Raw genomic sequence first — 12,867 nt, forward strand, 5'->3', positions numbered from 1 at the left:
AAAGCTGTGGCAGTAGAGCCTGCAGGAAGCTCTTGACCATTCCCATGCCGGGCTCCTCAGTGTCTGGCTGGCTAGAGGGGCTCCCTAGCTGAGCACCCAAACACACTGCCAGTCCCTCGTGTGCAAGGTAGGTCTGAAGGCCACAGCCTAGGTCACCTATGCGCGTTAGCCATGGGCTTCTGGATGGCCCCAGGTCTTGGGGCCAGAATCTGTTTTTAAGTAATAAAACCCCAGGATTCCTGCCTGTGGTAATGGTGGGCTCTCAGCAAGGAACAGCACAAGGTGCTGGTCATGCAGCCCACCCGAGATTCCTGCCACCATCCTCTACTCTGATGGGTGTGCACATGAGTTGGGGGGGTGGGCACTGGAAATTTTAATCTAAGATAAGAGTCAAGTCACTTGGGTCACCTGAACACAGACGGTCCAGATGTCCTGCTCCGTTCTCTGGTACCGTTGTCACTGTTTCCCACATGAAGTCCCCAGCACTAGCACACCCGGGGCCCCTTCTGCCCGAGGTGCTTTGCCGAGAGGTCTGATTTGCACCTCCCCAGCCTTTGCCTCCAGGTCACACCCACTGACCCCGCCTAGCAAGGAAAACTTGAAGCCAGGAGCTTTAGCAAAAATGTTTACTCTCTCCTTAATGTGTTTATTTACAAGTACTAAATCTGAAGAACCGTAAAATAGGAAATAGCCGTGTATTTACACATCTGAGGGCTGAGCACATCTGCCCTGCTGCTTCCTGAGAAGCAATGACCAGGCTCAGTCAGCTCAGACCATCCAAGGGACCGTTCTTTTGGGAGGGGGTTTTTTGTGGCATTAAAGGACAGCTAATTGTGGGCTTCATCTTAAAAATATCTCTTTCTCTAAATATATCTACTCTAGCTTGGGTAGCACCGACATGAGCCACCAGATCCAAGACTGGGGACTGGGGTGGGTAGTGGCTGAGCCCTAAGCAGATACTGCTGGCCCGTGCCTGGGGGACCAGGGTGGAGGTGGTGAATGGGCTCATCTGTGCAAAGAGGCTGCTGGCCCATGCCTTGGACTCAATGCTGTGCCTCTTGGGGAACCTCAGGTACCTACCATCCAACAAGGTCCCTCTGGCTACGGGAAAGGCAGGGCAGTCTGGGAGCACAGGGCAAGCCCAAGGCATGTGGAGGCCAGGCACCTAGGCACTCCTGAGTCTGGATGTAGGGAAGGACATGCCAGATAGGTGGGAAGGGCCTTGAGGAATGGGGCCCAAGGCAGGACGGCAATGCTAACACTGTCGGTGCCAGGCCAGTTGGAGTGTCGCTTGACCAGCTCTGTGGGTCTAGGAAACCTCACCATCATCCAGTGCATGATGGGCTCCAACCTCAGTTTTGGCCAGGGCCCAGGACCCCAGACCACACTGAGGCCAGAGCAAAGTCCCTGGCAGGAGGGAGGCCAAGGGCAGGTGCATGGACTGAGCTCACAGGATGCCAGAGGTGGAAGGCCCTTGAGAACTAATGTAAGTCCAGGACTGGCAGGAAGGTGACGCCTGGAGGCCTGCCTCATATGCTAGGTAGACGGTGCCAAAAACGGCGTCAGCTCGCGTGTAAACAGATCCCTAAAGTGCTAATGAACAGACACCCTGCAGTGCTCCAGCTCTACCCATGGCACCTGCAAGGACCAGGTAGCCTGGCAGGGCAGAGGCTGGTCTGCAGGCGCCTGGAGGCCATGGGCAGGGCATGTGGGGCTGGACTGTGAAGGCAGTCAGGCCGAAAAGCTGCTGTGTGGCCCAGGCAGAACTGGAAGAACTAGGGGCTTCCATTTGAAGCCAGCATCCAGGGAAGACTTTGGGGGAAACTGAGGCTCCTACCCAGGCATGGCCCAGAGAAATTGGTGAGGGGGGGGGAATATGCCCAGAGATAGAAATCCTAGGCAACACCAGGGGCTACCAAGAAACAGGTATATCCAGACTGATTGGCCTCAGCCCTGGGCTGTGTTGGCTCTGGGAATGAGCCACATGGGCAAGGCCGGGGCTGGCTAGGGTGCCCAAGCCCCGTGGTGTGTCCATGAGGAAGGGGCTCCCTGAGTCAGTTCATCAGCCCCAGAGACCCGTGGGCACAACTCTAATCTGACCTCTACCATGTCCCATCTGGCTCACAATACTTAGAGGGGAGGGACTTCAAGGCCAGCAGCCTGTGAGCATGGATATGCTGTCCCTGGCACTGAGGCTGGGCTTGGCCACAGTTAGCTGTCCCTTAAGGTCCATTAGAATCTTTAGTACCATTGAAAAAGTGAACTTGAAAAGGGGATGGGCCATTCATTTGCTTTTCCAAGGGACAGGTTAATTTAAAAAACATAAAAAAAGGGTCTAACCACCTCTAGTATTCAACACTTGCAGTTTGAAAAGTTCAACTCAGACTAAACGCTAGCACAGTCATGCAGATCCACAGCCCTACACACCCAGAAGCCCTGGGCGGCAGTGGCTCCTTCAGTGGGAAGCAGAGGGCGGCCACCAGTCAGGCACTGGATCCAGGACCCTCTGGCTTTGCTCTTCTGCTGCCTGGGTTTTCTCCTGAACCGCCTTCCCTCGTCTCTCCCTTGGGTAACTGTACAGCACCCCACTGGGACTGGGGCCACACATATATATATATATACATACATACATATATATGTACAGGGTCCATTAAAAATGTGTTCTCTTGCTCACCGAGGGCAAAGGTAGACACAGCTGCCCTCCAGTTCCTCAGGTCTGTCCACAGCCAGGAGGGTGGCAGAGGGGCCCTGCCCCCCAGCAGAGTGCAGCAGGACTTCTTGTTCCCTTCAAAGCAGTCCCTGGGTGCCCCACCATTCTAGAGGGACCAGGATGCTGAGATGTCAGGCTGGAAGCCACTGGGGGGTGTCGGGGGCAGGGAGGGCAGAGGAGATGGCTGGCTGTCCCTGGAGCTCCACTGTGGGAAAACAGCTCACCCTTGCGGGCAGCTGCAGGCCTAAGACGGGAGTAGGAGGTGGGGAATAAATAATGGGAACATGCCCCCTGTGACACGGAGCCCCAGGCCTGGAAGCTCCCAGAGGCACAGCCCTGAGGACAGAGAGGGGTCGCCTAGTCCATCCATGAGTCACTTGGGAGCGAGGTCTATAGCCCCTCCATAGGAGAGGAGTGGGGCCTCTCCCTGTAGGAGGACAGAGCACTCCGGCCTCGGCCGCGCAGAGCACGCGGTGAATCAGGGTGGTGGCGGCAGTAGGTGGCGAGCACAGGGTACTGGACGGAGAGGCTGGTGGGATGGGCCCAGGTTGTGGCTCATCGCACCCAGGCCTGGCCATTTTGCCTCTCTTCCCCTCTCTGGCTGCTGACTGGGCCAAGACCCTTAGACTCTACCTGCTGGAGGTGCTAGGGAAGCCAGGAGCTGCAGGCATATCCAGCCACTCACTCTGGCCTCACAGGGACAGGCCAGGCTGGCTGCCCCTCCCTCTGGAGGCCCTGGCCTTCAGTCTCAGCCCTTCAGAGGCCACTTCATTCTCCCATAAAGGCCACCAGCAGCTCTTGCCAAGCAGCAAAAGTCCTGGACAGGACAAACTATGCTATGCTCTCCTAGCCCCAAGCAGGAAGCCCAGGGAACTGAGGTGGCTCGGCAGGAGCCAGCACATCGCAGCAATAAAACCAAGTGACCCACCACACAAAGAGATGAAGGGGAGGGCCAGGACACGGGCTGCAGCCCTGGTGCCCAGTACTCTGCTCAGGTGGGCCAAGGCTGTCTGCTGGGGTCCCTTCTGCTGGCCTCCGGCTCTGCCTTCTGCTGGTGTCACTGCCAGGGCTCAGCTGCTCAGGGCCATCGTGTCCACCACCTGCTCCAGCTTGCTCCGCAGCCGCTGCCGCCGCGCTTGCTCGTCCTTCTCCAGCGCGACCAGGATCTGTGGGGCGCGACAAGGCACAGGGCTGGCCACTCATAGGCCTGTGCTGGATCCAGCACACTCTGTGTGACATGGCAAGGTCTAGGAGCAGACAGTGGAGACTCGATCCCAACTCTCCCCAGCTGTGGAAACTGGGCTCTGCACCTGAGCCTAATATCCTAGGATGAGCTCCCTACATAACCCTGGTCCTCCCAATCAGCAGGCTCTGGCCTCTTATTGATCCTGCTCACTCACTCCCAGGTTACTGTGCGTAGTGCTCCACTCTTTGTCCTCTGTTGCAGTTTTATCACAATTCACCCCTGCTGCTGAGGTTCCAGCCCTCTGGGGTTGTCTGCCTGAGGATCACACCCCCACTTCTGGCCACCTGACTTACCACACTTCAGCACATGTGGGAGGGAGTCCAAGCTTGCTGTCCTCTCCTCTGCTCTCACCTATCTCAGCCCAAAGGCCCCTCCAGGTCTGACCTGGCACCTCCCCCGCCCCTGGACCTGCTGAGCCCACATCTCCACTGCCTCCTGCAAGCCTCCTTACATACAGTCAGGCTAGGCTGCCAGTCAGCATCCAGGCCATGATGCCTTGTTGGCTCAGCTCAGCTGGCAGACCACAGCCTTACAGTTTCTTTAACACTCAGGGTTTCTGAGATTCCCACCTCCTGCACACTTAGGATGCCCAGGCCTTTGAGCATCCCTCACCCTTCCTAGGTTGGCTCTGGCTCAGACATGTAGTTCCCTGGACCTCAGCCTGCCTAGCTCACTCCTGCCTCAGTGCCTCAGCACTGGCCACGCCTGTTCCTGTTCCATCTCTGGGACTGTGCATCCACGTCAGTACTAGCCTGGCTGATCTCCCTCAGGAGATGAGTCACAGGGCTCCAGCTCCATGTGCAGATAAGAGGTCCCTTGCAGCTTCTTCATTCCAAGTCACCAGACAGGAAAGAAATAATTTCCCAACCCTGGAAACATCACCCAAACCAATAAACCCTTTAACAGGCAGGGCCAGTTACCCAAGACACACAGCTCTCCACTTTGGGATGCAGCCACCATGCCTGCTGTGAGCCTAGGGGGATTATCAGATGCAGAGGCAAAAGCAAGGGCCAGGACAGTTCCAAGATGCAGGAAGACCCAGCAGCAATGGGAGTGGGGCTCACCTCGTCCTTGTACTTGGCGATATAGGAGTAGATCTCGTGCAGGGCACTCATGCTGTTGAACTGGCTCAGGTGCAGCCGGGACTGCTCGGCCAGGTAGGCGCTCATGTCTTGGTCGCTAATGGCGGGCATCTTGGCAATGTCGGCATAGTACCTGCCAGGAGGTGGCAGGGTGGATGGAGTGGGGTCATGGAGCCTGCCCACCTGCCTACAGCCCAGTCCCCCAGTCCCCGTGGCCCACCCACCTCTCCACCCAGCTCTTGTAGTTGGGGATGTCCTTGGCATAGAGCAGCTTGTTGGAGGGCGAGTCCTTGCCCAGTTTGTGCTCCGATGTGGAGCAGGAGTCCATGAAGGTCTGGGCCACCACCGACAGGCAGGCGTCCGTGATGCTGTTCTTGTGGATGTCGAACACGAACTGTGGGTTCTTGATAACATTCACCCAGAAGCGCAGGGGCAGGCTGTGGGTGAGCAGGCCCGGGGTGCTCAGAGGACCCCTCTGAACCGCAACCCCTTTCTTAACAGGAGGCGCTGACCTCCAGCAAGGTGGTTAATGTCCACGTGGGTAAGAAATGGAGGCCTAAATGGTGAAGTGCCCCACCACCCAGGGCCTTCCACACAGCATCCTCCACATGCCTAGGTATGTATGCAGGTGGTCACATACATGCTGACACATGTGATCACACACAGGCAGGGCAGGCAGACCAGGGACCCTCACGGCCCATGGAACACTGTCACCATCCCTGAGGCCTATATGGTGGCTCACACTCATGCTCCTGTGTGGGAACCCCCGATTCAGGTTCAGCCCAGGGACACAAGCCTAGAGGCCCACCCTTTGTGCCCCACCCTCTGCCTCAGAGATCCCTGGCAACTGGGAAGGCCAAGGGAACAACCTGCACTCAGCACCAGCCCCACCACACACACCAGTTGCTTTTCCAGGTGTGGCGAACGTCAGCATCATGGATCTGATGCTTGTCAGCCTGCTCATCCAGGAAGTCGAACATGTACTTGATGGCCAATGGCAGGGCCGAGCCACGGTGCGCTGTGCTGAAGATGGTCTCAAACAGGTCGTCCACGAACTTTTGTAGCGTCCCCTGTGGGGCAAGGCACAGACAGCTTTATGGCTGCCTGGAAGGCAGGGGAAGGTGCTAACCTCATGGGTGACCCTTGGAGGTGCCCCAGAAACAGGGCTGCTAAGGGGCTTGTTTGAACTGAGCGTCTCAGTTGGAGGCCTGGCATGCCAGTATTCACCCTCAGGTCTACCTTGGTGGCGAGCAGCCGTGTCAGGTAGATCTCCGAGACCATTTTGCTGCCACGGTCACCCTCACGCTGGTCCAGGTGGTCATGGTTCTTTACCAAGTGCCACAGCTTGGTACCACTCTCCAGGTCAGGCGTAATCATGGGTGTGCGTGAGCGCAGGCTGTCAGGGCTGCTGGCTGTACGCAGCATGCTCTCTGTGGAGACAGCTCATCAGCCACAGCCCACTGCACCCAGCTTTCTCATGGTAAGCTGGAATGCCCTTATGCCTTCCAGGGGTACTGGGGATGATGGCCACTGTGGCCGTCAGGACAACAAGAGGGAGCTTGGGTGCAGGCTTTAGGGAGAGGGCAACATCTCCAGAACTGGAAGGAGAGGTCAAGAGCCCAGTGACATGCCACGGCCATGTACCCTCATTCTTGGCAATGGACCTGCTATAGCAGAGCCTGAGGAGTGGCACCCTGCCAGGCCCACTGCACACTTGCTCCACCCTGCCAGTCTCTTACCATATCTGCTGAGGGACTTGGTGAAGGTGGAAGAGTTAGAGATGTTGTATGCAGAAGTCTGCTTTGGCACCAATGCCACTGATGAGCCATCCGTCACCTGCAGGCAGAGGAGCAGATCCAGTGAGTTGCCCAGCACATCCTGTCAGGACCTAAAGATGTCCCTGGTTTGGGCCCTTGTCACTCTGAGCCTCTTCCATGGACAGCTACAGGGCAGATACTGCACCTTCACTGGTGAGGACCTGGGACCATCAACATGTGTGACCTGCCTCCTTTCCTCAACACTCATACCAGTCCCAGGCTGGGCTTCTGGAAACCGGCACCCAGCACCTGTAGTCTGGGGAGCAGCAAAGCCCACCCAGTGGGCAGGGAGGGATGGAGTCCCCAGATGGTGTGGTCACCTGATAGTGGGCCAGCGTGTTCAGCCTCTTCCAGTCATTGTCAATCTTGGTGGTGACATCTTCGTCCTGCAGGATGATGCGTGCCATGCGGCCCTGGCGCCACTCTGTGGGAAGCAGGGGGTTGGAGGTAGCGTTCCTCCTCCTGTCCCGGTCCCTGGAGGCAGCCTCCCTCCTCTTTCCTCTTGTCCTAGCTCATCATTCCACTAGCACACAGGGTGGTAGGGAGAAGCCTGACGGGTACCTGGGAAAGGGCCTGGAACGCATGAACAGGCGAGGCCCCTCCCCACACTGGCCTAAGAGTTGAGCCTCTGTCCTGTGGCCACTGCCTGTCCTAGGTTTCAGGTCCTCCTTGATGGTCCTGACCCAGCCTCTCTAGCCACATCTGAGTTCTATTCCACCTCCACTCGGGTCCTCCATGGACTCCAACTGCCCACAAGGCAGAGGCCACTCAGCTCTGGCTTGAACCCACCCTAGCAGAGTAGCAGCCACATCCTGGCCTGTAGATCCCACCCCACCGTTCTTCTCTCCTGCAGACCCTCTACTTCTACAGTATCCCCACTATCAGGATAGCCAGCACCAAGGTCCTGTCCCCTAGGGCTTCTGGACATACTCAGCCCCTTTGGTTACCACATGTAATCTCTCAAAACAGTGCCAGACCCTGTTCTAGTCCACTGCCCACCACTCACCCAAATCCATGTCCCCAGCCTTGGGTCGCTGCGAGTAGGGCACACCCTTGTACACAGCATCCAGAAGCTTCTCTTTGACCTGTGTCACAGTGTCACAGTTCAGCCCCTTCACGGGCACCTCAGGTGCATTCTCATTCTCAGGGTTCACACAGTTGAGGGTCTGTGGAGATGAAGGCATGGGAGTGTCAGCCCATCACACCAGGGATGACTAGGATGGGGTAAGGCCAGGATGGGAGGCCACACCCAGCTCACCAGCATCTTGTAGTCAATCTGCTGCCGAATGAGCTTGTCCTCGCTCAGGGAATAGCGCGCCTCACCCGTGATGGCGTCAATGGGGCCCTTTTCCATCTGCTGCTTGATGGCACAGTACAGCATGAAGAGTGGTTCTCCTGCACACTCCTATGGGAACAGTGAGGCATGAGGCCCAGCCAGGACCTGAGGCATCCTGGGGCTATCTAATAGACCATCAATACCCCTACTTCCTCTTAGGAGGCAAGCCTGTCCTTAGAGCCAGTGCTAGCGACACCCTTCTGGAATTCCTTCACACACTGCGAGCCAGGAGGCACCAAGAATAGGGTCAGAGCAAGTGGCCAACAAGTTCATGGCAAAAGGACAGAGGCCAGTGGACTGAAGCTTGCAGCCTTTATGGTGACCTCTGCTCCATCCCTGATTTCCAGAGTCAATTCAAGATAAAGCTCATCCAAGAAGTCCTGCTCCAGACCGGGTGTGGTCATGACTGGCTAGATGTCTAGGGACCACCCAGCAGGGGCTAGGACCACTGTAGAACACATCTTTGTTACCATCATCAATGCAAGTGCACCGACCCCAGAGGCTCTGCAGCACTGAGAGCACAGGAGCCTACAAGTCAGGTGTGAAGGTGTGGGGCACTAGAGGGGTCACCCCATGGCACTTAGCAAGGACCCCTACTTCCAACCACTGCCTTACAGTTCCCCATACTGCAGCCATGAGGGCCACCTCCAGGTCCCACGGGGCCTTTGCACCTGTTGTCCCTACAGTCAGGACCCCTCCTCCACCCTTCTGGGCAGAGATGCATTGGAAGTTTTGAGGGCTATGGCAGGAGCCAGGGGGAGAAGGGAGCAGACATTACTGAGTGAACCAAATGAACACCAAGACATCCGAGGAAAACTTCATGGCATTCAGCAAGGGGAGGAAAGCAGCCGGTCGAAGCCCATCCTGGCCTGTCAGCCTCAGGGCCTGCCCCTGATGGCCAGTGCTGCCGGCTGTGCTCAGTGCGGGTGAAGGTCCACCAGGGCCCAAGCTGAGGTCTCTGCAGGTTTAGGGGTGACAGTGCCCAGGCAGACAGCAGGCTCAGGCAGCCCTGCCTCCACTACCTTTGGCCAGCCACAGTGGCTCTACCCCTGTAACCAGATGCTCCAGCACCTCGTTAACATCTGCAGTAATTAAAGAGACAGCTGCTAAGGAACCTTCATGAGCACAGATCATCCTGAGACCTTCCAACAACATGCCTGTCTTTGAGATTATGTTTCATTTGCAAAGTTGGCTTAATTAAGTCGGCCAAGGAGGAGGCAGGGAGAGTCAGGACGTAGAGCCATCATATGCCTCTACCTGCAGATACCATCCTGATAGAGGGACAAAGGGTGCAGAACCTATCATGGTTTCCCCAAATCAGATTTCTGCTCCAGATTCCCAGGCCTGGACTTCGCAGGTCAAAGGAGTGGAGCTATAGCCTCTGAAGGTCAGAGGATACAACACAGCACATAACCAGAGACCAGGATTGGAATTCAGATCCCTTCAACCTTGATACAACTTCTGTTTAAAAGCCAAAGCTTCTCAAATATGTCTCGGCCCAAGTCAAGCTGGCTCACTCCTGACCCAAGAGGCAGCTTCCTTGCCAGCCCCAGCCACTGCTTCCAGCAGCCCTTCCCACAATTAGAGACCAGGAATGAAGCCCCCAGGCTCAAGGCCCTTCCTTCTCTGGGCCTCAGTTTCCTGTCCTCTGACAAGGGTAAGAGAGGACCTTAGATTCCTTTTAGCCCTATGTGAAAATGCAAACAGACTCAACAAAAAGTTTTTCCACATAAAAGACCACACAAGGAGCTCAAGGTACCATGGCCGGATATTGCTTCCTCTTTGGTGGGAAAAACCAAGACAGATCCCAACCTTACACCACCCACAAGTAAAAGTCACTTCTTAGCTAACAAAGGAGCTGATATTTAAAAACAAACAAACCAAAAAATATTCTGCTAGCGTAGTGCAACATACTTTTAATCTCAGTATTTGAGAAGCAGAGGTAGGAGGATTGATGTGTTTAAGGCCAGCCTGAGCTACATAGTGAATTACAGGTCAGCCTTAGCTCAAGCAAGATCCTACCTTGAAAAAAAAACAAACGAGACAAAAATCCTATCATATACTGAAAGAATTAACCTTAGAAAAACATGCCTAGGATTAAAAAAAAAGGGGGGATTTGCAAATGCAGTTTCAAAGAAAAAAAGTGGCCCATTAAGCAAGACACTCAACTTGTTAAGTGTCAGTTACCATAGTAAGCTACTACTACGCGCTTATCACACTGGCAAAGGTGGGAAAGCCTAATGAGGCAAGGGTCACTATGCCTGCGCAGGAATTCTGGACGTGGAACCAGCATGCCCATTCTTACAGGACAAGGTAGCACATCTTACATTAAAAACGAGTGTGCCTGGTCACCCTGGTTCACCCTTCTAGAAGTGCATCATAACAGGAGCACAGCAAGCAAAGACAGTAACTTAAGGGAAAGTCACTATCCCACCCTCTATTTCGATCCCCTGTATTAGTGGAGGGGAGGACTTCAGGATACTGAAGACCCCTCAGCCTTCCAACAGGACCAAATCCTCGTAAATCTAATTTCCTCCTGTGGGGCCCAAGCCTACTTGAGAAAGTACAAATGGCCCACTTGCAGCACAGGGCCTGTGGCACCTGTTTCAACTCAAAGCCTCCAGAGCACCTGTGGCCCCTGGTCACAGCACGGCTTGTTGCTCTTCTACCTGCCCTGGAAGGTATCCCACACTGTGCTTAAGACTTCTGACGTTTGAGGTAAGATGGACAAACTGGAACTGATTCCTTTCTCCTTCATTTCGCAGATGACTCCTTCTTAACACAGTCATCAGCCACCTCAGCATGTGGTTTCTTTTCTCAAGTCAAGAGTTTCCACTTGAAGAAGCCCATTGCAGCTTTTTCTGGTATATTGGAACTGTCAGTCTCCCAAGACTGACGTCAGGGCTGCTATTAAAAGTGAGGGCCAGCTGGGTGTGGTGGCACACACCTTTAACACTCAGGAGCAGAGGTAAGAGGACCAACATGAGTTCAAGGCCACCCTGAGACTCCATAGTGAATTCCAGGTCAGCCTGAGCTAGAGTGAGACCCTACCTTGAAAAAAAAAAAAGTAAGGGCCAGGCTGAAGAGATGGCTTAGTGGGTAAGGTGCTTGCCTGCAAAGCCAAAGGTTCGATTCTCCAGATCCCACACAAGCCACATGCACAAGGTGATGCAAGTGTGCAAGGACCCACGTGGAGTTTAATATCAGTGGCCGAAGGTCCTGGCACACTATTTCTCCCTTTCTCTCGCTCTCTTCTCATAAAATAAAATTTAAAAAGTGAGGGCCATGTGGACCTAAGCCCTTTGATAATGTGACAGCCAAGGTGACAACTATTATGACCAACAGGCAGGTATAGTGCACAGGGCAAACACTCTGGAGAGACCACAGTGGTTCTCATGGCTCTCAGCAAGGCTCACAATTTGATACTCATGTTGTCTCCAGTTTTCCACTGGGTGTTTCCAGACTAGCTGACCTCAGACAACTGAAACCAGAGAAGGCACAGTGAACATGGAGGAGCCTTGGAGACCGCAATGTGTCTGCCAATGGACATGGGGCAGCAGCCATGTCATATTGAGCCAGATAAGCCTGTCACACAAAGACATACTAGAGAGCTGGGTTTGGTGTCTGAGGCTGAAGTAAGAAGTTCACTGACTTTTAGGCTAGACTGAGTTATATACTGAATTCCAGGTTAGTCTAGGAAGTCTGGACAATTCCTCCTAGAGGACATCCTAGAGTCAAATCTCATAACCTACAGAAAGTAGTGTGGTGGCTGCCAGTGGTGGAGGAGGGGGACAGAGTGTGTTTCACAGGGACAGATTTTAGTTTCACAAAATGCAGAGTTGTGCAGGTGGTGGTAAGAATTGCACACTATTGACAATTAATACAATGAACCACACACTTTAGCATGATCACTTAAATTGTGAGGCTCAGACAGGAGGATCACGAGTTCCGTATCAGCCAGGGCTACACAGTGAGGCTTTGTCTTAAAAAGAAAATGGGTATAAAGGGTTGAAGAGATGGCTTAGAGGTTAAGGCATTTGCCCGCAAAGCCAAAGGAGCCCCGTTCAATTCCCCAGGACCCACGTAAGCCAGATGCACAAGGGGGTACACGTGTCCGGAGTTCGTTTGCAGTGGCTGGAGGCCCCAGTGCACCCATTCTCTTTCTGCCTCTCTTTCTCTCAGTCAATCAAATAAATAAATAAATGTTTTAAATGGGCATGAAATAACATGTTAAGATGGTGAATTTTGTATTATGTGTATCTTAATCACAGTATGAAAAAACTATGCCTATGTCATGCTAAAAAGAGATTAGTTATCATCTGGGGAAATGGCTCAGTGGGTAAAATGCTTATTGAGCAAGGTGAGGACCTGAGTTCAGATCTCCAAATCCACATACAAAGGTCAACTGAAGGTTGGGAAGATGGCTCAGCAGTTAAGACACTTGCTTACAAAACCTGCCAGGTCAGGTTTAATTTCTAAGCTGTCCACATAAGCTGGGCACAAAAAGTAGCCCAAGTATCTGGTGTCTGTCTGCAGTGGCAAGAGGCCCTGTGCGCATGCAAGTATATGCATTACACACACACACACACACACACACACACACACACACACACACTGGGAGAGGGGGAAGGGGGAAGAGAGAGAGAGAGAGAGAGAGAGAAAGAGGGAAATCAGTT

The 12,867-nt window shown here is 54.1% G+C and overlaps 1 protein-coding gene across 2 annotated transcripts in view; it reads right to left on the reverse strand.

The window, feature by feature from the left end:
- Window positions 1–612: 612 nt before the first annotated feature.
- Window positions 613–12,867, reverse strand: part of Plxna1 (plexin A1) — a 42,013-nt gene continuing 29,758 nt past the window's right edge. For both annotated transcript variants that reach the window (XM_004665125.2, XM_045153262.1), the window contains exons 23-31: window positions 8,114–8,260; window positions 7,862–8,021; window positions 7,176–7,279; window positions 6,778–6,874; window positions 6,278–6,468; window positions 5,939–6,108; window positions 5,263–5,475; window positions 5,021–5,171; window positions 613–3,876 (exon numbers count right to left, since the gene is read on the reverse strand). In XM_004665125.2, the coding sequence (XP_004665182.2) occupies window positions 3,781–3,876; window positions 5,021–5,171; window positions 5,263–5,475; window positions 5,939–6,108; window positions 6,278–6,468; window positions 6,778–6,874; window positions 7,176–7,279; window positions 7,862–8,021; window positions 8,114–8,260 (1,329 nt within the window). In that variant the 3' untranslated portion in view covers window positions 613–3,780. The remainder of the gene's footprint in view (window positions 3,877–5,020; window positions 5,172–5,262; window positions 5,476–5,938; window positions 6,109–6,277; window positions 6,469–6,777; window positions 6,875–7,175; window positions 7,280–7,861; window positions 8,022–8,113; window positions 8,261–12,867) is intronic.

Source organism: Jaculus jaculus, chromosome 6 (genome assembly GCF_020740685.1).
Source record: "Jaculus jaculus isolate mJacJac1 chromosome 6, mJacJac1.mat.Y.cur, whole genome shotgun sequence".
In the NCBI taxonomy this organism is placed as follows: domain Eukaryota; kingdom Metazoa; phylum Chordata; class Mammalia; order Rodentia; family Dipodidae; genus Jaculus; species Jaculus jaculus.